Raw genomic sequence first — 25,763 nt, 5'->3', positions numbered from 1 at the left:
GCTGCATGCCTATCGCTGTATCTGTGTAGTATTAAACTAGCCATCAAACAGACCGGTGTTCTCGCGTTGTCTTAAACCCACATACACAACAATTGGCGACGAGGATTGAGCAGAGTTTTTATTTCGGGAATTTTATCCTTTCTTTTAAAATGAAGTATTGTGCATAAAATTCTGGATATTATATCTGTGATAATCATGGCAACAGCGTTAATAGGAAGCATTAATCCGTTTGAGAGTAACACGGAAACGTGGACTTCTGATCAAGAACGCCTGGAGCAATATTTTATTGTGAACAATATTGCAGCTGAAAAGAGAGTGGCTGGATTACTTACCCTCCTAGGGGAAAGGGCATATTGTCTTCTCAGGAGTTTAACGTCGGCGGCAAAGCCGTCGGAGAAGACGTACAAGGAACTGTGTGATTTGCTTAGCACTCACCTTAGTCCAAAACCGCTTTTCATTGCCGAACGTTTTCGATTTCATAAACAAAATCAGGCGACAGGGGAATGTATCAAGGACTATGTAGCGACATTAAGGAAGTTGGCGGAATTATGTAACTTTGGCGACAACCTTAACGACACATTAAGGGACAGATTCGTTTGCCGTCTTCGTGAGGAAACAACACAAAGGAAGTTGCTTTCAACAGTTGACCTAACATTCGCTAAAGCAATAGAAATTGCGACTGCTGTGGAAACAGCGACCAAAGACGCCCCAGAACTTCAGTCGTCGGCAGCTACCGGAAGTGTACACCGGATTACTAACCGTAAACACACAAAGACAAGACCACCGCCTAAAAGGGAAACGGTGCAAGTTACTTCCAAACCGAACTGTATTCGCTGTGGGAAGAACAACCATGTGTCACAAAAATGTCGGTTGAAAAATGCCGTATGTCACTTCTGCAAGACAAAAGGACACATTCAGAAAATATGTCTTAAAATGAAACACGTCAATGCAATGAACACCACAGATAATGACAATGTTTTGATTATTTATTCTGTGAACCGTGGAGACAACAAAATAACAGTGTCACCTGAAATTGACGGACATATATTCAGAATGGAAGTTGACACAGGATCGGCAGTGACATTAATGTCGGAAATTGATTTCCGAAAACTGTTCGGAAATGTACCACTAGATCCCGCGAAATCAGTACTTAAGACGTACTCCGGGGAAATCATTAAACAAGTAGGTACCAAGGTTGTAACAGTAAAGTACAATGGACAATCAACACAATTACGGCTTTGTGTGGTTCAAGGCACTGGTCCTATGTTGTTCGGGAGAGACTGGCTAACAGCTATCAAGTTAGACTGGCAACGCATTGTTCCTGTAAACGTGATCGAAAGAGATATTGTTAAAGACAGACTAAACACGATTTTGAAAAACAATGCAATTGTTTTCGATGAAGGTATCGGAAAAGTGAAGGACATAAAAGCCAGGTTAACATTGAAAGAAGACGCGTCACCCAGATTCTTGAAAGCAAGGACAGTTCCGTACTCTATGAAACCGAAAATAGAGCGTGAACTCGACAGCCTTGAAAGGCAAGGTATTATTTTGAAGGTAAATACCAGCAGATGGGCAACGCCAATCGTTCCAGTATTGAAAAGCAACGGACAGGATGTTCGAATTTGTGGAGACTTTAAAGTGACTGTCAACCAAGCACTTAAAGTTGACAAATACCCACTACCAAGGATCGAGGACATCTTCGCGAATCTGTCACACGGACAGAAATACTCGAAACTGGATCTTCGCCAGGCGTATCTCCAACTTGAGGTCGACGACGACAGCAAGGAATTGTTGACCACTAACACTCATCAAGGGCTGTATCGGTACAACAGATGTGTGTACAGAATATCGTCACTTCCCGCAATCTGGCAACGCACAATTGACCAGATACTTCAAGGAATACCTGGAGTACAATGCATTCTTGATGACATGATCGTGACAGGGGACCGTGATCAGTCTCATTTGGATAACCTCGAGAAAGTGCTTTGTCGTTTGAACGAGTTTGGTTTAAAACTAAACAAAGACAAATGTGTGTTCTTTGAGGATAGAGTTACGTATTGTGGGCACGAGATCGACAAAGATGGATTATGGAAGTGTAATGACAAGGTGCAGGCTGTGATGGACACACCCACACTTAAAGATGTTACTTCTTTAAGGGCATATCTCGGTGTTCTCAATTACTACCACAGGTTTCTGCCGAATCTCGCGACTGTCATTAAACCACTAAACGCGATGCTTGAAAAAAATTGTAAGTTTATTTGGTCAAAAGAATGTGAGATCGCGTTCCAAAATTAAAAAAAGCTGATTACTTCTGAGCCCGTGCTTACGCATTATAACCCAGATCTACCTGTTAGACTGGCGACGGATGCCTCTCCGGTAGGAATATCGGGAATACTGTCTCATGTCATGACAGACGGTTCTGAAAAACCTATTGCTTTCGCGTCAAGGTCATTAAGCAAAACAGAGCAAAGATACGCGCAGATTGATAGAGAAGCGTTGGCTATATTCTGGGCAGTAAAGAAATTCTACCCATACCTGTACGGTCGGAAATTTTGCCTAGTAACGGACTGTCAGCCGCTGTTATCAATCTTCAGTCCAAGCAAAAGCATACCCGCAACAACTGCTGCGCGCATACAAAGATATGCTTTGTACCTATCCGGTTTTGATTACGACATAGAGTACAAATGCACAAAACGGCATACAAATGTTGATGGGTTGTCCAGACTACCCGCGCCGAATCATAATCATAACTCTGATGATGTAGAAGAAATATTCTACACTTCACAATTCGAGCAACTCCCTGTAACAAGTTCGCAAATAAGCCGCGAAACGCAGCGCGAGCCAATTATGTCACGCGTCTTAGAATACGTCAAAAAGGGCTGGGCTTCAAACGCTAATGACCCAGTACTCAAAAGCTATTATTTCCGCCGAAACGAGATAACACTTCATCTCGGGTGTCTAATGTGGGGAAATAGGGTTATCATTCCCATTAAACTAAGAACGTGTGTGCTCGATCTGTTACATGCTAGCCATCCGGGAATTGTAAAGATGAAAGGACTAGCTCGGAGCTATGTCTGGTGGCCGGGAATTGATGCTGACATTGAAAGTCTGGTCAAACGTTGTAATGGTTGCGCAATGCAACAGAATTTACCAGCGCATGTCCAATTACATCCGTGGGAATGGCCAAGCTCTAGCTGGGAGCGGATACACGTTGATTTCGCAGGCCCGTTTCTAGGACGAGTGTTCTTAGTCATGGTTGATGCTCACTCTAAGTGGCCTGAGGTCATTGAAATGAATACAACGAACACAGAAAGAACAATTCAAGTCATGCGAACCGTATTTGCAAGATATGGGTTACCGAAACAAATTGTTTCTGACAATGGAAGTGCGTTTACATCTGAAAGCTTCCAACTGTTCATGAAAAGAAACGGAATTCTCTATATAAGGACTGCGGTTGCTAAGCCATCCACAAATGGTCTTGTGGAGCGCTTCAATGCTTCTTTCAAATCAAGCATTCGCGCAATGAACAGCGAAACGGATGACCTTAACCAGAAACTGAATTGCTTTTTGCATACATATCGTAACACGCCACATTCTACAACTGGCGAAACGCCAGCAAAATTGTTCTTAGGTCGTGATTTGCGAAGAAGGTTAGATTTGCTTAAACCTGATACTAAGCAGCATGTGAATGACCGACAAATGAAAATGTCAGTTCCGGACAGAAATAAATTTCGCGAACTAGATTTAGGTCAGAGTGTCCTTGCCCGAGATTTTAGGCCTAACTCTAAGGAAAAATGGATAAAGGGCACTATTGTTTCACGCGACGGACCACTTATGTACAAAGTGGACATCGGTAATACAGTGTGGAGAAGGCACATTGATCAGCTTCGCGCTACGGACGTGCAAAACGCTTCAAATGAAAATGACACAATTCCATTACCGTGCGAACCGCTATCTGTTACCGATACTCCGTGTCATAGCCAATTTATGTCAGACCACCCGGTACTAATTGAGAACAAAGATAAAAATGATAATGATTCTCAAAATGATCCTCTGGTTTCAAATGAGCAATTAACTAAGGAGCGTCTGTATCTATTGAGAAACAGGCGACAGCCTGAACGACTGTCTTATCAGTAGTAATTTGTAACTAATCAGATTCATTGCTGCAGTACTTTTCCTCGGACATTTTGGTACTTGTGAATGCTAATGAGCAATGTTATGTATAATGATCACGTCAGTCATGATAAACCCCGCCTACCATGTTCTATTGCTGCATCTGTGTAGTATTAAACTAGCCATCAAACAGACCGGTGTTCTCGCGTTGTCTTAAACCCACATACACAACAACATGTGACATTTTTAGCAACAGATCACATCAGTGAACTGTACACTTTTATCATTTAATTGTATGCTTATCAGTGATTAAAGATTTGTAAATTACTGTTTTAAACACTGAAAAAAAAAGTTAAAACTACTTTACACTGTTTCTCTGCAACCACTTTTTATACCCCCATTACTGGTAATGGGAGCTATATAGGAGTCACTTTGTCGGTCTGTCTGTCGGTCTGTCCTGAAATTTCTTCCGATCTTCACCAAACTTGGTCACAAGTTGTATCTAGATGATGTCTAGGTCAAGTTTGAATATGGGTCATGCCAGGTCAAAAACTAGGTCATGGGGTCACCTAGTGCGTTTTAAACCGAAAGTTTGTCCGGACCATAACTATGTCATTTATTGTTAGATTTTAAAATGACTTGGTACATTTGTTCACCATCATGGGACAGTGTGTCTTGTGAAAAAAGTATGTTGATATCTCCAATGTCAAGGTCAAACTTAAAGTTTAAAGGTCAAATGCTTGTCCGGGCCATAACTTTGTCATTTATGGTGAGATTTTAAAATCATTTGCAAAATTTGTTCACCATCATTGGACGGTGTGTCGCGCAAAAGAATTACGTCGATATCTCCAAGGTCAAGGTCACACTTTGAGTTCAAAGATCATAAATTAGCTTGTCCAGGCCATAACTATGTCATTCATTGTAAGATTTTAAAATCATTTGGCACATTTGTTCACCATCATTGGACGGTGTGTTGCGCGAAAGAATTACGTTGATATCTTCAAGGTCAAGGTCACACTTGAAGTTCAAAGGTCAAAAATGGCCATATATGAGCTTGTCCGGGCCATTACTATGTTGTTCATTGTGAGAATTAAATAATCATTTGGCACATTTGTTCATCATCATAGGATGTTGTGTCGTGCGAAAGAATTACGTCGATATCTCCAAGTTCAAGGTCACACTTTGTATTCAAAGGTAAAAAATGGCCATAAATGAGCTTGTCAGGCCATAGCTATGTCATTCATTGTGAGATTAAAAATCATTTGGCACATGTGTTCACCATCTTTGGACGGTGTGTCAAGCGAAAGAATCACGTCGCTATCTCCAAGGTCGAGGTCACACTTTGAGTTCAAAGGTCAAAAATGGCCATAAATGAGCTTGTCTGAGCCATAACTATGTTGTTCATTGTGAGATTTTTAAATCATTTGGCACATTTGTTCACCATCATGGGACGGTGTGTGGCGCGAAAGAATTAAATCGATAACTCCAAGGTCAAGGTCACACTTTGAGTTCAAAGGTAAAAAATGGCCATAAATGAGCTTGTCTTGGCCATAACTATGTCGTTTGTTGTGAGATTTAAAAAATCATTTGGCACATTTGTTCACCATCATTGGACGCTGTGTCGCGCGAAAGAATTACATAGATATCTCCCAGGTCAAGGTCACACTTTTAGTTCAAAATTCAAAAATTGCAATAAATGATCTTGTCTGGACCATAACTATGTCATACATTGTGAGATTTTAAAATGACTCTGTACATTAATTTTGTTCACAGTCATTGGACGGCGTGTCATGTGGAAGAATTCAAGAGTTCAAAAGTCATAATGGCTATAAATTATAATGATATAATAATTCTTAAAAATTGCCATAAATTAGATTCTCTTGTTTTGTTAAGACAGCATGCAAAATAGTCTGTGTCAATGCGGCACGTGGGGGTATACGTCATGTCTGTGACAAAGCTCTAGTACGGGTTGCTGACAAAATATTTTTCAAAATCATAAATCCACAAATTAATGTAAATACAAAAAGTCTTTTTTTTAACGAAGGTGTTTCATGCAGATGAAAATAAAATATTTTACAGTAATTTGCACACTGTCTGCAGTGACAGTGTTGCGTGTTCTGTTATCCTCTATAGTTTGCTAACCTTCTGCTAAGTGACGGTGTTGTGTGTTCTGTTATCCTCTATAGTTTGCTAACCTTCTGCTAAGTGACAGTGTTGCGTGTTCTGTTATCCTCTGTAGTTTGCTAACCTTCTGCTAAGTGACAGTGTTGTGTGTTCTGTTATCCTCTATAGTTCGCTAACCTTCTGCTAAGTTACAGTGTTGTGTGTTCTGTTATCCTCTATAGTTTGCTAACCTTCTGCTTAGTGACAGTGTTGTGTGTTCTGTTATCCTCTATAGTTTGCTAACCTTCTGCTAAGTGACAGTGTTGCATGTTCTGTTATCCTCTACAGTTTGCTAACCTTCTGCTAGGTGATAGTGTTGTGTGTTCTGTTATCCTTTATATTTTTCTTACTTTCCACTAAGTGACAGTGTTGTGTGTTTTGTTATCTTCTATAGTTTGCTAACCTTCTGCTAAGTGACAGTGTTGTGTGTTCTGTTATCCGCTAGTTTTCTTTCTTTCGACTAAATGACAGTGTTGCATGTTCTGTTATCCTCTATAGTTCGCTAACCTTCTGCTAAGTGACAGTGTTGTGTGTTCTGTTATCCTCTATAGTTTTCTTACTTTCCACTCAGTGACAGTGTTGCGTGTTCTGTTATCCTCTATAGTTTGCTAACCTTCTGCTAAGTGACAGTGTTGTGTGTTCTGTTATCCTCTATAGTTTTCTTAATTTCCACTAAGTGACAGTGTTGCGTGTTCTGTTATCCTCTATAGTTTTCTTAATTTCCACTAAGTGACAGTGTTGCGTGTTCTGTTATTCTCTATAGTTTGCTAACCTTCTGCTTAGTGACAGTGTTGCGTGTTCTGTTATCCTCTATAGTTTGCTAACCTTCTGCTTAGTGACAGTGTTGCGTGTTCTGTTATCCTCTATAGTTTGCTAACCTTCTGCTTAGTGACAGTGTTGCGTGTTCTGTTATCCTCTATAGTTTGCTAACCTTCTGCTTAGTGACAGTGTTTTGTGTTCTGTTATCCTCTATAGTTTGCTAACCTTCTGCTAAGTGACAGTGTTGCGTGTTCTGTTATCCTCTATAGTTTGCTAACCTTCTGCTTAGTGACAGTGTTGCGTGTTCTGTTATCCTCTATAGTTTGCTTACTTTCTGCTCTGTGACAGTGCTGCGTGTGCAGTCATGTGACAAGGAGAAGAGTTGTCGAATGCTACTTCATGCGGTCCAGGTGATGCCCCAGTACCAGTACAAGAAATACGAGTTTGAGAAGTTTGTGAACCTCGCCGACCAAGGGGAAACCACCCAATCATTCAATGTCGTGGTAAGCTTTCACTTGCTTATTATATTTCATATAGAGTGAAATTTAGAAATATGTATTTATCTTTTGGGGGCTTAAGTATAATATTAGTTGGAGAAATTTATGAATCTTGCAGACCAAGGGGTAAACATTCAATCATTTAATGTCATGGTAGGATTTCGCATGCTTAACCCTTTACCTCTCAGAAGTAAAAAATAGATTTTGCAACCAGCATAAAACCTGAACAGCCTGTGAGTTAGAACAGCCTCGGAGTAACTCACAGGCTGTTCAGGTTTTATGCTGTTTGCTTCTTATCAGTATCTTAGGGTTGGAAACAAAGCCTTTAAAACTTGAATCTAGTAAGAAAGGTCTTAAATTCAATGTGATTTTCATGTAGACTTCAAACACATTAAAGTGCATTTCTGAGTGGTTAAGAGTAATGTTGTGCTTGTAGATTGAAATGCAGAACTATTCGTCCTTTTTATACGCCCGTATAAAATACGGGACGTATTATGTGAAACCCCTTGGCGGGCGGGCGGGCGGCGGGCGGAAGGCATCACTTTGTCCGGACTCTAATTCAAATTGTATTCATCCGATCTTCACCAAACTTGGTCAGCAGTTGCATCTAGTTGATATCTAGGCCAAGTTCGAATATGGGTCATGCCGGGTCAAAAACTAGGTCATAGGGTCAATAAGTGCATTTTCAAAGGGGCCACTTTGTCCGGACTCTATTTCAAATTGTATTCATCCGATCTTCACCAAACTTGGTCAGCAGTTGCATCTAGTTGATATATAGGCCAAGTTCGAATATGGGTCATGCCGGGTCAAAAACTAGGTCATAGGGTCAATTAGTGCATTTTCAACGGCGCCACTTTGTCCGGACTCTAATTCAAATTGTATTCATCCGATCTTCACCAAACTTGGTCAGTAGTTGCATCTAGTTGATATCTAGGTCAAGTCCGAATATGGGTCATGCTGGGTCGAAAACTAGGTCAAAGGGTCAATTAGTGCATTTTACTTTGTCCGGACTCTAATTCAAATTGTATAAATCTTATCTTCACCAAACTTGGTCAGTAGTTGCATCTAGTTGATATCTAGGCCAAGTTCGAATATGGGTCATGCCAGGTAAAAAACTAGGTCATAGGGTCAATTAGTCCATTTTCAACAGCGCCACTTTGTCCGGACTCTTATTCAAATTGTATTCATCCGATCTTTACCAAACTTGGTCAGTAGTTGCATCTAGTTGATATCTAGGTCAAGTTCGAATATGGGTCATGTCGGGTCAAGAACTAGGTCATAGGGTCAATTAGTGCATTTTCAACGGCGCCACTTTGTCCGGACTCTAATTCAAATTGTATTCATCCGAAACTTTTAAACAACTTTTTATCCTGCGTCAAAGTGGTATGGGGGTATAAGTCACATTCAGTGACAAAGCTCTAGTTGTTCATTCCAAAAGTATGTTTAGAAAAGAAGCCAACACCTGACCCAATAAACTTAAAAAAAACACTCTGTGTTTTTTATATGCCTGTTTTCCAAAACGGGACGTGTAATAGTTTCACCCTTGGCGGGCGGCGGCGTCTACAGTAGTGTCCGCTCTCTAATTGCAGTAGTTTTCATCCGATCCTCACCAAACTTGGTCAGAAGTTGTATCAAGACAATATCTAGGTCAAGATAGAATATGGGTCATGCTGAGTCAAAAACTAGGTCACAGGGTCACTTAGTGCATTTCAAGGATTTAGCATTGTGTTCGCTCTCTAATTGAAGTAGTTTTCATCCGATCTTCAACAAACTTGGTCAAAAGTTGTATCTAGACAATATCTAAGTCAAGTTCGAATATGGCTCATGCCGGATCAAAAACTAGGTCACAGGGTCACTTAGTGCATTTCAAGGATTTAGCATGGTGTCTGCTCTCTAACTGAAGTAGATTTCATCCGATCTTCACCAAATTTGGTCAGAAGTTGTGTCTAGATGATATCTAGGTCAAGTTTAAATATGTGCTGCTTAATTTTCAAAAATAATTCATTTTGCCACTCAAATGGTAAAGTTATCAAGTTGTTCAAAACCTTCAAACGGGCGTATCTTGTGACAATTTGGCACTCTTGTTTAAGTTTTATGAAATATGTTTTCCATCTGGAGACCTTTTTCCTGGAGACCTTTTTCCTGGAGACCTTTTTTATGTATTGCTTGAAAGATTTGTTCTATGAAATAAGCGAGCCACTTCTGTCCAAATCAGTTTCAACAAATTGGCTACAGGGTAGTAACTCTGTCATAAATTGATAGTTTCTTTTGTTTTAACTGACTTTTTATGTCCCCCACCACTATACTGGGGGACATATTGTTTTTGCCCTGTCTGTTGGTTGGTTGGTTGGTTAGTTGGTTGGTTGGTTTGTTTGGTCAAACTTTAACATTTTGAAGATTTTTCAGTTTTCTCGGCTTGAATCACATTTAATATGTCTCAAACACTTGCATGGATGCTATTTAAAAAAAATCAAAGCTCTTGTTTAAGTGTAATTTATAGATTTTTTAATTTTCCCTTATAATGAATAACTACACATTTTTTGGCAATTGAATGTTGTCAAAATTTTGCCCTGTCTGTTGGTTGGTTTGTTGGTTGGTTGGTTGGTTGGTTGGTTGGTTGGTTTGGTCAAACTAACATTTTGCAATAACTTTTGCAATATTGAACATAGCAACTTGATATTTGGCATGCATGTGTATCTCATGCAGCTGCACATTTTGAGTGGTGAAAGGTCAAGGTCATCCTTTAAGGTCAAAGGTAAAAATATATAGCTTCAAAGCGGCGCAAAAGGGGACATAGTGTTTCTGACTCACACATATCTTGTTTATGAAATTTCATGGACAACAGTCAATTAAAGATACAAACCCTGAAGATTTTTTAGTTTTCTCGGCTTATATCACATTTAATATGTCGCAAACACTTGCATGGATGCTATTTTTTTTAAATCATAGCTCTTATTTTAGTGTAATTTATAGATTTTTATGCCCCCCTTCGAAGAAGAGGGGGTATATTGCTTTGCTCATGTCGGTCTGTCCGTCCACCAGGTGGTTGTCAGACGATAACTCAATAACGCTTGTGCCTAGAATCATGAAACTTCATAGGTACATTGATCATGACTAGCAGATGACCCCTATTGATTTTGAGGTCACTAGGTCAAAGGTCAAGGTCACGGTGACTCGAAATAGTAAAATGGTTTTTTGAATGATAATTTTAGAATGCATACGCGGCCAACAGGGCACACTCTGAACAATATTACTGAAGCAACTATTCTGTAATCCTAAATCTATAATTATCAGTCCAATGAAACATCATCCTTTTAGTAAAATACAGTGGATCAGTAAAAATATTATCAGAATATGAGATTTTTTGTATATTTTGTATATTAAATATTGTGTTTATGTTTAATTTTGTTGATTTATATAAATATAAGCAGGACAGGGGAGGTAATACACTACAGGGGAAACAAATGCAATAAGTCTAAATTTATTGTTACAGATTTGCCTCCCTTGTAATATATTTAAATTTTACCAAATGTAAGGCTGACTGCATTTTTGTAATGCATACTACTACTACTGCTACTACTACTACTACTACTACTGCTACTACAGCTGCTGCTGCTGCTGCTGCTGCTGCTGCTACTACTACTACTACTACTACTACTACTACTACTACTTCTACTGCTACTACTACTACTACTACTACTACTACTACTACTCTACTACTACTACTACTACTACTACTACTACTACTACTACTACTACTTCTACTACTGCTCTATTACTACTACTACTACTACTACTACTACTACTACTACTACTACTACTACTTCTACTACTACTACTACTACTACTACTACTACTACTACTACGTACTACTACTACTACTACTACTATTTCTTTTGCTACCACCACCTACTACTACTACTACTCTATTACTACTACTACTACTGCTACTACTACTACTACTACTACTACTACTACTACTACTACTACTACTACTACTTCTACTACTGCTACTACAACTACTACTACTTCTACTACTACTCTACTACTACTACTACTACTACTACTACTACTACTACTACTACTACTACTACTACTACTACTACTACTACTACTACTACTTCTACTACTACTACTACTACTACTACTACTACTACTTCTACTACTACTACTACTACTACTACTACTATTTCTTCTGCTACCACCATCACCACCACCACCACCACCACCACCACCACCACCACCACCACCATTCACAGTGACAAAAAACGTATTCAGTGACAAAAAAACGTATTCACACAATGGCTGCTACTACAACTTATAGCCCATATAGGGGGGCATGCATGTTTTACAAACAGCCCTTGTTTAATTGTCCCTTATAATGAATAACTACACATTTTTTGGCAATTGAATGTTGTCAAAATTCTAACATTTGGGATAATAAGTTGATATATCATACATGTTTTTTGACTACCGGCTGACAGCCTTAAAACCTAACAGACGAATGCAAGGAGTCAATGGACCATAACATGTGATTTGTGTTAACTGGTTATAGACAATTGTTTCAACGGATATGTAAAGATTATGCTGTTGAAATGATCCTAGAAGGGAAATTATGAGATGGCATTTGCCTTTTGTTTCATTTTCAGCATGATGTAAATTAGAGCCAATTATAATAAAAATCCAATTGCTTTGGAAAATTAATGTTTTATAACATTTGTGACAATTTATGACAATTAACATTTCACTTTTGATAATTAATGTTTTATAACTTAATGACAATTAACAGTTTGCTTTTGATAATTAATGTTTTATAACTTAATGACAATTAACAGTTCAGTTATCTAATGCAAATGTTCTGTTGTTCTTGCCCTGAAATTGAAGATGATAAGGATAAAAATGTAATAACAATATAAATATATTCTTTATTTCCTTCGATATCGAAGATTCGAACAACATAGTTATACAATAATCGCAAAGCATATTTAACATAGAAAGAGTGGCATGATTTACACAATATGTAATAATGAATAAATATACAAACAAAAAGTCATGTAAGTTTCATACCATTACAAAAACTATAATAGCCGATTTTAAGTGAATGCATCTTGATCATGTTTAAACAAATCACATATAAGTTTGAGTAGAACGAAATTGCTAAAAAGGTCATCTTGAGTTACTGTTAATGCACGACACACTAGATGTCTACTCATTGTCATTACTGGAAAAAGCATAAATTGCATAAATTTGCAGTGCCCAGTCATTTTGTACAATTCATCAATAAGCTTATTCCTTTTACTATACGTTCTTGTCATGACTGTGTGATTGTGTTCCAGGACAACAGAACTCTAGAGTTGTGTGTAGCCAAGTGGTGGGCAAACATTGGGGAGGTCACTCTCAACTATACTGTAACATTTCATGGCGTCCACCCTACCTCAAATCCTGTGATTGTAGTAAGTATAACTGACCAAAATTAGCCATTGTGTAATGCAATGATATATCAAAAATATTGATTTAGTGATTTGTGAGATGAAAGTCTTCAGAATTGTATGAAGGCTACATGTAACCATTTAAGAAAATTTGGTGGCCATTTTAAAACTCCTACCCAGGGTCCTCTAGCTCTGAGGGCGAGTGCTGTGGCGACTGAAATAAATAATTTCATGCATACCAATGTATATGATTTAATTGTTTATCAGTAATTCAAATTGTTGTAAGAAAAATTCTAAAGACAGATCCATTGTGCAGATGGTGTTTGTAAATGAACCCCACTAAAATGTTAAGTTCTTCTCCCACGGCAGCATGGTGCAGATGGCGTGTGCCGGTTTGATGTTCGCTCCCACCTGAGGTCAGAGGACATCAACCCCACAGTGACCTTGAAGACCCTCACCCAGCCCCTACGCCCCAGCGACTCCAAGATCCGGTGTCTGTCTGGAGCCAGGGACCTGCTACCTGAGGGCAGGCAGATTTATGCTCTGGAGTTGACATACAAGTTCTCTGTGGTGAGACGAGAAATAAATATGATTGGGGATCTGGGAAAATGGGGTTTAATGCATATGCTTCAATTGTTGTTCTGGATTAGCCTGTGCAGTCTGCTAAAAAGAAAATTGTTTTAAACGAAAAACTACCATAAAAGCGGAAGTGTCGTCCCTTATAAGCCTGTGCAGGCTGGCCAGGTTAATCTCGGAAGGCACTTTAGGCACAGGCATTAAACCCTGTTTTTCCAGAGAGAGGCTCATATTTTTTAGAAAGTAAACTTACAACATTAAAAAAAACTTAAGTGTGCATAAAAGCTACATGTAGGTTTGATAAATTGATACAATTAGTTTTAAAGAAGTCTAACTTAAAAATCTCTGACTTATAATGTTTAGATTACAGAACTTTGTGTTAAGTTAGATTGAGTTTTTCCTTCATAACACACTAGTTTTTAAAATAAAGTTTTATCCATAACAACAAGAAATATGTACATGGTGGCTAATGACCTACATAAAATGTATCACACTAGGTGAAAAAGGATTGATAAATCTTTATTAAAAAAAGACTATGGCTTATGAAAATAAAATTGACAACTTTCTAATGTTTTCTGTTATAGTGCAAGTCAGTAAAGATAACCTCTGACCTATCATTGCTATGTTTCAGTGCAAGTCTGCAGAGATAACCCCTGACCTATCATTGCTATGTCTCAATGCAAGTCTGCAGAGATAACCCCTGAGCTATCATTGCTTTGTCTCAATGCAAGTCTGCAGAGATAACCCCTGACCTATCATTGCTATGTCTCAATGCATGTCTGCAGAGATAACCCCTGACCTATCATTGCTTTGTCTCAATGCAAGTCTGCAGAGATAACCCCTGACCTATCATTGCTATGTCTCAATGCAAGTCTGCAGAGATAACCCCTGATCTATCATTGCTATGTCTCAACGCAAGTCTGCAGAGATAACCCCTGACCTATCATTGCTATGTCTCAATGCAAGTCTGCAGAGATAACCCCTGACCTATCATTGCTATGTCTCAATGCAAGTCTGCAGAGATAACCCCTGACCTATCTATCATTGCTATGTTCTAATGCAAGTCTGCAGAGATAACCCCTGACCTATCATTGCTTTGTTTCAGTGCAAGAATGCAGAGATAAACCCTGACCTGTCATTGCTAAGCGACCTGCTGTACGAGTCGGAGTATGAGAGCCAACTATGGATGCTTTTTGACTCAAACAAGCAACTTCTTGGAACAGGGGATGCTTACCCACATCAGGTCAACAAACAAGTAATCAGCATGTTCTTGGTTTATTTGAGTTTGGCAATATGCACAGGTTTACGTTTGATTAACAGACAAATTACCTTAAATTGTTGAGATATAGCTCTTGATCTTTCTTTTATACCTAATGATAAAATATGACATTTCTGCAGTGAAATAACAGCAGTGAAAATAACACAATTGTTCTTTTCACAGATGAAAATAACACATTTTTTGGAACCTTTTTCTATTTTTAGATTATCATATCAAGATGTACTTCCCTTGTTTATATCCTTGTTTATGTTTTTCTATGATCACAAGTGAAACAAAATTGATATTCCACCGAATCCAACACGTTTTCTTTTAGTTTTATGCTTTTTTTACCATTTATTTACATTGTTAAAGAGTTTAACTGAAGAAATTCCCTGGAATAATGACGTATTTTCGTCAACAAAATGACGTCATTTCGTAAACAAAATGACGTCATATCAATGTATTGAGGCACGCCACGGGAGAAACTCCGAGAAAGGGTAACTTTTCAGCAAAAGGGAAACAGCTGATAATTTTTTTCTTGAAAAAGGGGCATAAAAGGAACAGAAAATTTGTTCATGTCAGGGCCACTCGTGAAAATATATTTTCTACCATCACTCGTGAAATAACAAACGATCTTACACTGACATGAACAAATATCCTCTATATCTTAAATGTCCTTCTTATCTTTTTCTGTTCCATTTTGAATCTTTCACTTCATTTATCATCAGTAAAAAAATCAGTATAAAGAACTGCTTCTTGCATAGAAGGAGCATAACTGTTTTACAAAGCAGCTCTTGTTACCTTCTAACTGTACAATAAATCTTAACAGTACTTTGCCCAAAGTGGGGTTATATAAATAACCCATCACTAACTCCTAACAGTGCAATTTCAACAGTGGTGAAATATATATAACGCATCACTAACTCCTACAGTGCAATTTCAAAAGACGTAAAATGTATATAATCCAGGGCTTTTCTACCCCTTACAGTACAACGTGAAGCTAGAGAAAGGCGACTACACCATATTGGTGCAGATTCGTCATGACAAGAAGGCCTCCCTGGAGAAACTCAAGTCTGTGATACTGCTGCTGCACTATAAGCTGGCCAGTCCCTACACCCTGGACCTGTACGGGACCTGGCAGGCTGCACTCACGGGGGGCAAGAAGCTCGGCTCTCTCACCGTGAGGCGCACGGAACTGGTGCCCGTGTTCACAGCTCCAATCCCTGATGACAAGTAAATAATCACTTCTCCAATACCTGAAGACAACTTTATGGTCATTTCTTTAATCCCTTATGACAAGTATGTAATATCAGCCTTGTTCTGTGGCAGTTGGGCTTATCGCATGTGCGTAAAGTGTCATCTCCAATTAGCCTGTGTTGTCTGCACAGGCTAATCAGGGAGGACACTTCTCAGATATAATACTGGATTTCAACTAAAAGAGATCTCCTTTGATCACAAATTCCATTAAAGCGTTTCTTTCGTCTTCCCTGATTAGCCTGTGCAGATTGCAGAGGCTTATCTGGGATGACACTTGACGCACATGCATTTAGCCCAGTTTCCCCAGAACAAGACTCATATCAGTACTGGAATAAGTGCCAGCTGTGTATACCCTGCAGTGGTGAACTTTGATCTGGGCTGGCTAAAATTTTAGGTTAAACCTTTCCCACTCAGAAGCAAAGTGAAAATGGCTATGTGCAAACAGCATAAAACCAGAACAGCCTACGAGTAACTCGCAGTCTGTTCAGGTTTTATGCTGTTTGCTGCTTATCGGCATCTAAGGGCTATAAACGAAGCTCTTAAAACTTGAGTCTAGTAAGAAAGGTCTTTAATTAAATTTAACTTTCTAAGGGACTACAAATGTGTCATAATAGGTATCTAAGTGGTAAAAGGTTAGGTACAAGCAGGCTTTCATATTTTCTTGGTTTTAGAAAATAATATAAGAACTCAAGCTTGCTACTTTCAATGCCAGGGGTAAGTGCTCTATGCAATGAGTAAAGTGTAGGTGAAAGTTGTTGCCTCCCTTCAAAGAAGGCCGTATAGCAATCGCACTGTTGGTGTGTAAGTCTGAATGTCTGTCAGGAAATTCCAGTCTCGTCCCTAAATTTGCCATATTTTTATGGATATTGAAAATAACTTACCACAGATGTGAACAATCATAAGAAGATGTGTCTCTGGTAAAACTCATCGCCGATATTTGAAGGTCACGGTCACACTTTGAGGTCAAAGATCCACTTTGGCAATATGACAGCTTGTACGAACTGTACATTTGTCATTCATCATGAAATATTTTTATAACATACCACTAATAAGGAGACATAATTTGGCTTGTAAAGACCGTCTCCAAACTTCAAAGGTCAAGGTCATACTTAAAGGGAAAAAGTCATTAAAACTATTTAAGTACTGTAAGCTTTTCCACCCAGTTTATAAACCTCGCCAAAAGTAGGGATATAAAAATGGTATGCACAACTTCTACATTTTGCATGTGATTTTCATCAAATTTTAACATAATGATAATCTCTAAGTGCTACAGCACATGTTGTCAAGGTATCACAGTTGTAAGGAGTTAATGCCCTTTTGTTGAAAGTTACTTATAAAAGATTCTGTGCTGTTCCTATAATGTGCATGACATTTTCGTAAAGCTTTTACAGAATCGTTTTATTCTAATGCTACAGTCACAATTGAATTATTCAGTAAGGAATTCTTGTCCTTTTTTGTAAAATTACAAAATTAAACAGGGCCTTGTGATTTGCAGTTTTTCTTTTTTATATTAAAATTCAAATTCTCACTGTACCCTTTAGACAACAATGCATCCATGTCAAGTGGTCCACTGTTGCAGCTTCTTGTAACAGAATTTATTGATTAAGATTGCTGGCTGAATTATAGATGTAGTAATAATAATTACCCGGTAGTTTGGCAGTATGAACAAGCGAATTTAAAAAGCTGTTGCAAATGTAATTTTGATAAAGATTGTATATGTTGGTAGGTCCTTACATATCATTGTCAATACTAAGTGTTATCAAGTATAATTTAAGAATATATTTCATAATGACAATTAATGGTTTTTATAGAAAATTTTCCTATAAAAAGCATAAATTGTCATAATGAAAGGAGGTACATGTAACATTTAAAATTCAGTCATTGATTTGTCGTAATTACTAAATATGAACAGTGCTCTATGCTCTCAAATCGCGTCACGTGATTAACGCATATTCAATGGGAATTCCCCCATCCCACAATTCAAATTGTATATGCACTTGCGTAAAATGGCGGATGTTTGCGGACGTCAATATTGGCTGTACTTTGGTTTGGAAAATAGAAATCGTAATAATACTGGATTATCAGGTAAAAAGCTAACGGAAGCGCTGGGAAAATACTGTGTATTAAAGTACTGTTATTTACTTTATGTTTGTTCAATTTTATTCTGTCAGACTTAAAGTGGCAGTCGTGTTCACTGGCGGATGCAGTAATTGTATGGGTTTTCTCCAATTTCGTTTTTTGACAATATATACATATTTCCAGTGATGTTTGGTATCAAGATATATAAGAATTCCATGGTGTCAGCTCTACTGGCAACCCTTCAAATCAAACTGTCCCCTGTTTTCAGGATCCCTATGGCAAAGACAGCGTCCCCAGGTTGCTACCTCTCAGGAACCCTTAACCTACTGAAAGAAGACCCAGCAAAGAAACAGGTGTGGGTTAAGATTTCATAAGGAAGTGAACAACATTCCTTTTGAAAGTGAAAAACATTTGTTAAGAAAGTGAACACACTTCTTAAGAAAGTGGAAAACATTTTGTTAGAAAGTGAAATACATTTTGTAAGAAAGTGAAAAACATTCCTTTTGAAAGTGAAAAATATTACTTAAGAAAGCGAAAAACATTTCTAAAAAACATGAAAAACATTCCATAAGAAAATTTAAAAAAGCATACGTTCAAACAGTACAACACAAGTGTTTTATTGTATATAAAGCGTTACCCTTAAACGCTTGATACTTTGCAATTCAGGATTCGGCATCAATAAAATTATGTTTTCCACTCCTTATTGTCCACTAATCACAATTTTACTAGAATCTTAAAATAGCTCACTTAATTAAAGATATGATAAAACACTATGTGACATGGATATTTGTTATTGAACTTTCATAATTCAAAGATAGATTGTTTATCAATTGATACTTACCACCTTCAAATGACTATAATACATTTTATTAGCGTGCCATGCTAGTATTTATTTTCGCATGCCATACTTACTTTGTGTGCCATGTTTATTTTCACATAGGAAACAAAATCTTTGCAGTGTGCAATACCGTTTAAATATGTGATAACTGAGGCAGCTAAAAAGAATGGCAAAAATGGTAAAGACAAATCCAAGACCGATGACTTTGCTGAGAAAACCCCAGACGAGAAATTTCAAGAGGCTCAGAGAGATCTAAAAATAACCTGGTTGTCCAAGTAAGTGAGAGAGGTCTAAAAATAAGCTGGTTGTATAGGTGAGAGAGGTCTGAAAATAAGCTGGTTGTATAAGTGAGAGAGGTCTGAAAATAAGCAAGTTGTATAAGTTAGAGAGGTCTGAAAATAACCTGGTTGTCTAAGTAAGTGAGAGATGTCTGAAAATAAGCTGGTTGCATAAGTAAGGGAGGGATGTCTGAAAATAAGCTGATTGTATAAGTAAGGGAGAGAGGTCTGAAAGTAAGCTGGTTGTATAAGTTAGGGAGGGAGGTCTGAAAATAAGCTGGTTGTATAAGTTAGAGAGGTCTGAAAATAAGCTGGTTGTATAAGTAAGAAAGGTCTGAAAATAAGCTGGTTGTATAAGTGAGAGAGGTCTGAAAATAAGCTGGTTGTATAAGTAAGGGAGGGAGGCCTGAAAATAAGCTAAATGTATAAGTAAGGTAGAGAGGTCTGAAAATAACCTGGTTGTATAAGTAAGGGAGGGAGGTCTGAAAGTAAGCTGGATGTATAAGTAAGGGGGGAGAGGTCGGAAAATAAGCTGGTTGTATAAGTAAGGGAGGAATTTCTGAAAATAAGCTGGGTGCATAAGAAAGAGAGGGAGGTCTGAAAATAAGCTGGTTGTATAAGTAAGGGGGGGAGGTCTGAAAATAATCTTGTTGTATTAGTAAGGGAGAGAGGTCTGAAAATAAGCTGGTTTGTACAAGTAACGGAGGGAGGTCTGAATATAAGTTGGTTGTATAAGTAAGGAAGGGAGGGAGGTCTGAAAATAAGCTGGTTGTATAAGTTAGTGAGAGAGGTCTGAAAATAATCTGGTTGTTTAAGTAAGGGAGGGAGGTCTGAAAATAAGCTGGTTGTATAAGTAAGGGAGTGAGGCAGGGCTCAACATTAGCAGTTGTCCGATTGCCCATGGCAAGTAAAAGTTGGGTCCGGGCAAGTTATTTTATAATCTAGTTGTCTGCCCGGGCAAGTGAAAACAAAGAGCAAAGAAGAACGTGTGTTTCTTAGGTTAAATAGTACAAATAATCACAAACTATTCGCCTAAATGCACAAATTTAACTCAGCAATTGTTGTTTGTGGAAGTCCGAACTAATTATGCATGGTGCGCATGCATTTTCAAACTTATTTTTAGAAACACTGTAAATGGCTTGGGATTCCATACATTGGCTTTCAAATGCTATTGCGTTTATCTTTTTCATTACTATATAGTTACAAATGACATCGTTGGTGTTTTCAGTCATCGAAGACAACTACTAAAATTATATAACTATATAAAAACAACAAAAAATAGCTTCGGTATATATATTTAATATTTTGCTACATACATTTTCAAAAACTTTTGCTTTGCATCAATTAACATGTTTGTTATGGTTCATGTATTGTTAACAGTGCTGTTAGCAGTTGAGAAATGTCTAATTTATTTAGCTTTGGCTTTACAAGTAACTGTAAGTCTGCAGAATCCAATAAAAATGCACAGAAAAATCATCCATTAATAATCAAACATTTGCACAAATCTACATCAAGTCTTTAATGAGACTTTAAATGCTGTAATCATTTTGTTAAATGTGCAAAAATAAAAAAGGTTTTGTGGTGTACATGTATCAATTTGATCTTTATTTATAAAGATATGAGGTTTACAGTTAATGTGAAATTTCATGTTTGGGCAAGTGGCTTAACGTTCAGAGCAAGTAGATTTTTTAAGTACTTGTCCGATAGGGCAAGTTGGTTTTTAGGTTAATGTTGAGCCCTATGAGGTCTGCAAATAAGGTGATTCTGTAAGTAAGTGAGAGATGTTTGGAAAATAAGCTGGTTGTCGGAGTAAGAAAGCTTTGAAAGTCAAGTGTTCTTCCATGTAGAAGAGAGAAATATGAAGCTTCTTATTGAAGTGAGTAGGACATGATATTTCATGTTTGATTTAAACATTATTTGCTGAAAATTCTGAATGAAATTGTCTCATAAGGTTTGTTTGAAAGCGAAATCCAAGGCTGAATAATATCTTGAATAGTACCTGTTTCTGATAAATATAAATGTTTTGTTGTAAATTGTTTGTAGCTTCATACATGATAACACCTGTTGCTTCATACTTTTTATTTCTAGATAGGCATTAATGATGTATGCAATCTTAACATATTACATGTTACCTCACACTCTGGCTGAGCAAGCTCATGTGGTGCCTGTAGTTTTGGGACATTGTCCATAGTTGTTCATATGTTTCAAAGAAATGGCTAAATGATGTCATGTAAATAAGAAGATTATGTCATCATACAGCTATGCTCTTGTTCAATAACACTTTACTTACCCTGTTTAATATTGTATTATGAAAAGCCTCGGTCTGGGAAAAGTGGGCTTAATGCATTTGTATTAAGTGTTGTCCCAGATTAGCCTGTGCAGTCAGTGCAGGCTAATCAGGAACAACAAATTCTACCTAGTCTGAATATTGTATAAAGAGACTTCACATAAATAAAAAATTTCATTAAAATAGAAAGTGCTGTTCCCAGCTTTACCTGTGTGGACTGCACAGGCTTATCTGGGACAACACTTAACTCTTTCAGTGCGGGAACCGAATTTTGAAGGCCTGTGCAAACAGTTTGGATCCAGATGAGACGCCACAAAACGTGGCGTCTCATCAGGATCCAAACTGTTTGCTATTCTGATAGTATTCTTTGAAAAAAATCGAAGAAAATGCTAATTTTAGATATTTAGCAGACAACATTTTAGCAGACGACAAATTTCCCAGCATGCAAAGGGTTAACTCACATGCATTAAGCCCAGTTTTCCCAGAACACCATTCAGCAAGGAGTGCATCTGACTGTTCATATGTGACCATGTTTCAGACTGGATGTAGAGGATCCATTGTATGGAGAGCTTCTAAAAGAGTACCCGGACCATATACCAGTGTACCTGGCTAGGCTGAATGCACTGGACCAGGAAAAGGTAGGCTGCTATTCACTAATTGCATCATGAAGAGTGAACACAACTTAAAATCAAGCATTGCTAAACCCATGACTAAAGCTGAAGTTTATTCATTGCTTCATAACCTATGACTAAAACTACAGTTCATTCATTGCAACAGATCCAATAACTTAAGCTGCAGATATTTCATTTGACAGTAACCAATTACAAGTTATGCAGTGTATTCATAGTGCATCCGACTTGCATAATATATACATATTCAACTTAACTCATTGCAGCTTTCATAATGTCACATTCTATTCAATTTTTCATTATCACTAATAAACTTATAAAGTATGGACAATGAAGTGTGTCAATATTTTGTGATGACAGCAGAACATTAATGTATCTGTTGTTCTGAGAACAAATTTATTTTTTTAAGATGTAAGATGTATTTAAGATTTCTTAATATAGAGTTACTAGTTTTCGGTTCATAATGTATTTGCATTGTTACCAGGATAGAGCCAAGCATATAGGAGAGATAATTGACACAGCCAAAGTTGTGCTGTCCAAGATTGACAAGGTTTCGGTGCTCGCGTACTTTGCCATCAAGAGCGACATACATGCAGATGCCAGCCAGACAAAAGTGTGAGTTAAAATTTTCCTACAAAATTTTTGAATAAAAATGAAATGTTGAAAAATATGCTGTTCCGCATGAACTGTATATATTCTGAGTTTTCTGACACTCTTTATGCTTAAATTTGGAAGTCAATTAAACATGCGTTACTATTGTTCTAAAGATAGAGCAAAGGAATATTGCTTGTCAAATAATAACATCAATGGTTTTTGTCTTGTTACATTAATTTTAAAAATGTTATTTTTGATTGACAAAACAACAGATTAAGCCAATTGTCCGGCTGAAAAGTCTAGAAATCTGGACCAATCAGTTTTGATATAAAAGTTAAATAAAATTAATGGATCAAAAGCAGAAGGGTTATTGTAAAGCTGTTAGGTCCATTTCCTTGGAAGAATTAGTACTTGGTGTCTTTGTGACGTAATCTAAAGAACGCCCTCACAGCCATTTCCTTGGTAGAATTAGTACTTGGTGTCTTTGTGACGTAATCTAAAGAGCGCCCTCACAGCCATTTCCTTGGTAGAATTAGTACTTGGTGTCTTTGTGACGTAATCTAAAGAACGCCCTCACAGCCATTTCCTTGGAAGAATTAGTACTTGGTGTCTTTGTGACGTAATCTAAAGAGCGCCCTCACAGCCATTTCCTTGGTAGAATTAGTACTTGGTGTCTTTGTGACGTAATCTAAAGAGCGCCCTCACAGCCATTTCCTTAGTAGAATTAGTACTTGGTGTCTTTGTGACGTAATCTAAAGAGCGCCCTCACAGCCATTTCCTTGGTAGAATTAGTACTTGGTGTCTTTGTGACGTAATCTAAAGAACGCCCTCACAGCCATTTCCTTGGAAGAATTAGTACTTGGTGTCTTTGTGACGTAATCTAAAGAACGCCCTCACAGCCATTTCCTTAGAAGAATTAGTACTTGGTGTCTTTGTGATGTAATCTAAAGAACGCCCCCACAGTGGGGATTTAACCCCTGACCTCACCGCTGCCAGGCAGACACCATATCCACTACGCCATGGCAACCAAGTTTAACCAACATATATGGCATAATCTGACTCCCACAGTAAGCAAGAAGAGAAGAAGTCCGAGATCCTGACTGCGCTACTGAAGCTGGGCACTGCGCAGGCTGATGTGCTTTTCAACAACTGGCAGGGGGAGAATGTGACACGGGGAGACCTTGACACCACCATGGTGGAGTTAGCCAAGTGGACCGATCTCACTGACACCAAGGTAGCTGAAGAGAGCCTCATTCTGGGAAGACTGGCCTATCAGGGACAACACTTTGCGCCTAAACTGGATTTTTGCTATAAAAGGACTTTTATGTGAAAAATACCATTAAAGCAGAAAGTGTTCTCCCTGATTAGCTTTGCAGACTCACAGGCTAATCTGGGAGGTTACTCTACACACATGCATAAAATCCCAGTTTTCCCAGAACATGACTCAAGTTATAGAGAGGGTATACAAGAATCACCATGGATGTGTCCACAGGTTATAGAGAGGGTATACAAGAATCACCATGGATTAGGGTCAGCAGACACAATGCAAGATCGCTTGACACTTTTCTACGTACAACATATAACATTGCATTGTTCCTTTTGATATGAAATTTTGCATGTGCAGTTTTTATCATCTTATCTTAACTAGCCAAAGAAATGCCCTTTGTAGTTGGACTATTTACCAAGCTATTCTTCTCACTCAAGTGTCTATGTTGCCATCTGTGTAATGCTTTGGTTAAGGTAAACAGACAACCTCTAAATATCAAGTATTCAATTGAAACTTCATACATATATTAGCGGAGTTAGCAAAATAATGGCCCTTTTGTACTTAGAACACCATATCACTTTTTCTTGTGCAGGTATTCAATAAAACTCAATTGAAACTTGTGTTTGGGTAATTATGTGAGGTCACTGACTGAGTTCCATTATTCTGACCTGCAATTTTTTCAGAATAATGCCGCTTTGTGTGCTTTAAAAATTGGTAAAGGTTAACCTGCAACTTCTGAATATCAATATATCTACTACAATGTACTTGTATTGAAATGATACGTTGCATTTGTTTTCAGGGTCTTTATGAATATTCGCTGCATTTGTGTTCATAGAACACATTTCTATTTAATTATATGTATTAAAAGTTTTGCCTAAAAAACATGGTAAACACCCTGCACACGTTTTCACCTTATGTTAAACACGCTTTTCAGGTGCTTCCTCTGTCCATCAAGTATGCAATGGTGTGTGAACACTACGGGAGAGCTCTGAAGCTGACCTTGAAACAGCTGGAGGACAAACCCAGCAAAGACCTTGAGCAGAAGCTGATTGAGGTGAGATACCAGTGTCTGAGCTTCAAGATAAATGTATTTATATGAACCTCGCTCTGAGAAAACTGGGCTTAATGCATGTGCGTAAAGTGTCGTCCCAGATTAGCCTGTGCAGTTCGCACAGGCTAATCAGGGACGACACTTTCCGTTTTAATGGTATTTTTTGTTTTAAGGAAGTCCCTCCTTACTGAAAATCAAGTTTAGGCGGAAAGTGTCGTCCCTGATTAGCCTGTGCGGACTGCACAGGCTAATCTGGAATGACACTTTATGCACATGTTTCTCAGAACAAGGCTCATATAGTTATCACATTGTTACAGTTACACTGCAAGATATTCATATAGTTATTTTTGGCAATATATTGATTTTGTTGTCACTCTGTTACAACTATATGGCAATATATTCATATTCTTGGCACTGTTTTACAGCTACTTTGCAATGTATTCATAATTTTTGTCACTTAGCTACAGCTATATAGCAAGGTATTGATATTGTTGTGATTGGGTTACAGCGTCATGGGAAGATTTTATTGTTGTTGCCACCTTGTTGCTGCCTCTTAGCAAGATACACTGCAGATCAACTATACCACAATTCTTGCTTACGCGATGTCCACTAAGTCGGCCGTGGGGAATCTTTTTTTTAATACCCATATTAATTTTCTGTGTAATCAGTAATACAGCTACATCCAGTT

The 25,763-nt window shown here is 37.9% G+C and overlaps 1 protein-coding gene across 4 annotated transcripts in view; it reads left to right on the top strand.

Annotated features, from left to right (window-relative positions):
* LOC127834337 (tripeptidyl-peptidase 2-like) overlaps positions 1-25,763 on the top strand; it is a 53,728-nt gene that overhangs the window by 23,760 nt on the left and 4,205 nt on the right. The window contains exons 16-26 of one of the 4 annotated variants that reach the window (XM_052360087.1): positions 7,384-7,538; positions 12,869-12,985; positions 13,331-13,531; positions 14,643-14,780; positions 15,784-16,028; positions 18,400-18,484; positions 19,090-19,244; positions 22,073-22,172; positions 22,648-22,778; positions 23,826-23,991; positions 24,959-25,078. In XM_052360087.1, the coding sequence (XP_052216047.1) occupies positions 7,384-7,538; positions 12,869-12,985; positions 13,331-13,531; positions 14,643-14,780; positions 15,784-16,028; positions 18,400-18,484; positions 19,090-19,244; positions 22,073-22,172; positions 22,648-22,778; positions 23,826-23,991; positions 24,959-25,078 (1,613 nt within the window). Of the gene's footprint in view, positions 1-7,383; positions 7,539-12,868; positions 12,986-13,330; positions 13,532-14,642; positions 14,793-15,783; positions 16,029-18,399; positions 18,485-19,071; positions 19,245-22,072; positions 22,173-22,647; positions 22,779-23,825; positions 23,992-24,958; positions 25,079-25,763 lie in introns of all 4 variants that reach the window. The other 3 variants (XM_052360084.1, XM_052360086.1, XM_052360083.1) reach the window with 3 other exon arrangements.

Source organism: Dreissena polymorpha, chromosome 6 (assembly GCF_020536995.1).
Source record: "Dreissena polymorpha isolate Duluth1 chromosome 6, UMN_Dpol_1.0, whole genome shotgun sequence".
NCBI classification, from domain to species: domain Eukaryota; kingdom Metazoa; phylum Mollusca; class Bivalvia; order Myida; family Dreissenidae; genus Dreissena; species Dreissena polymorpha.
The sequence above is the reverse complement of the archived record's forward strand: the minus strand, read 5'-3'. Positions and strand labels throughout refer to the sequence as shown.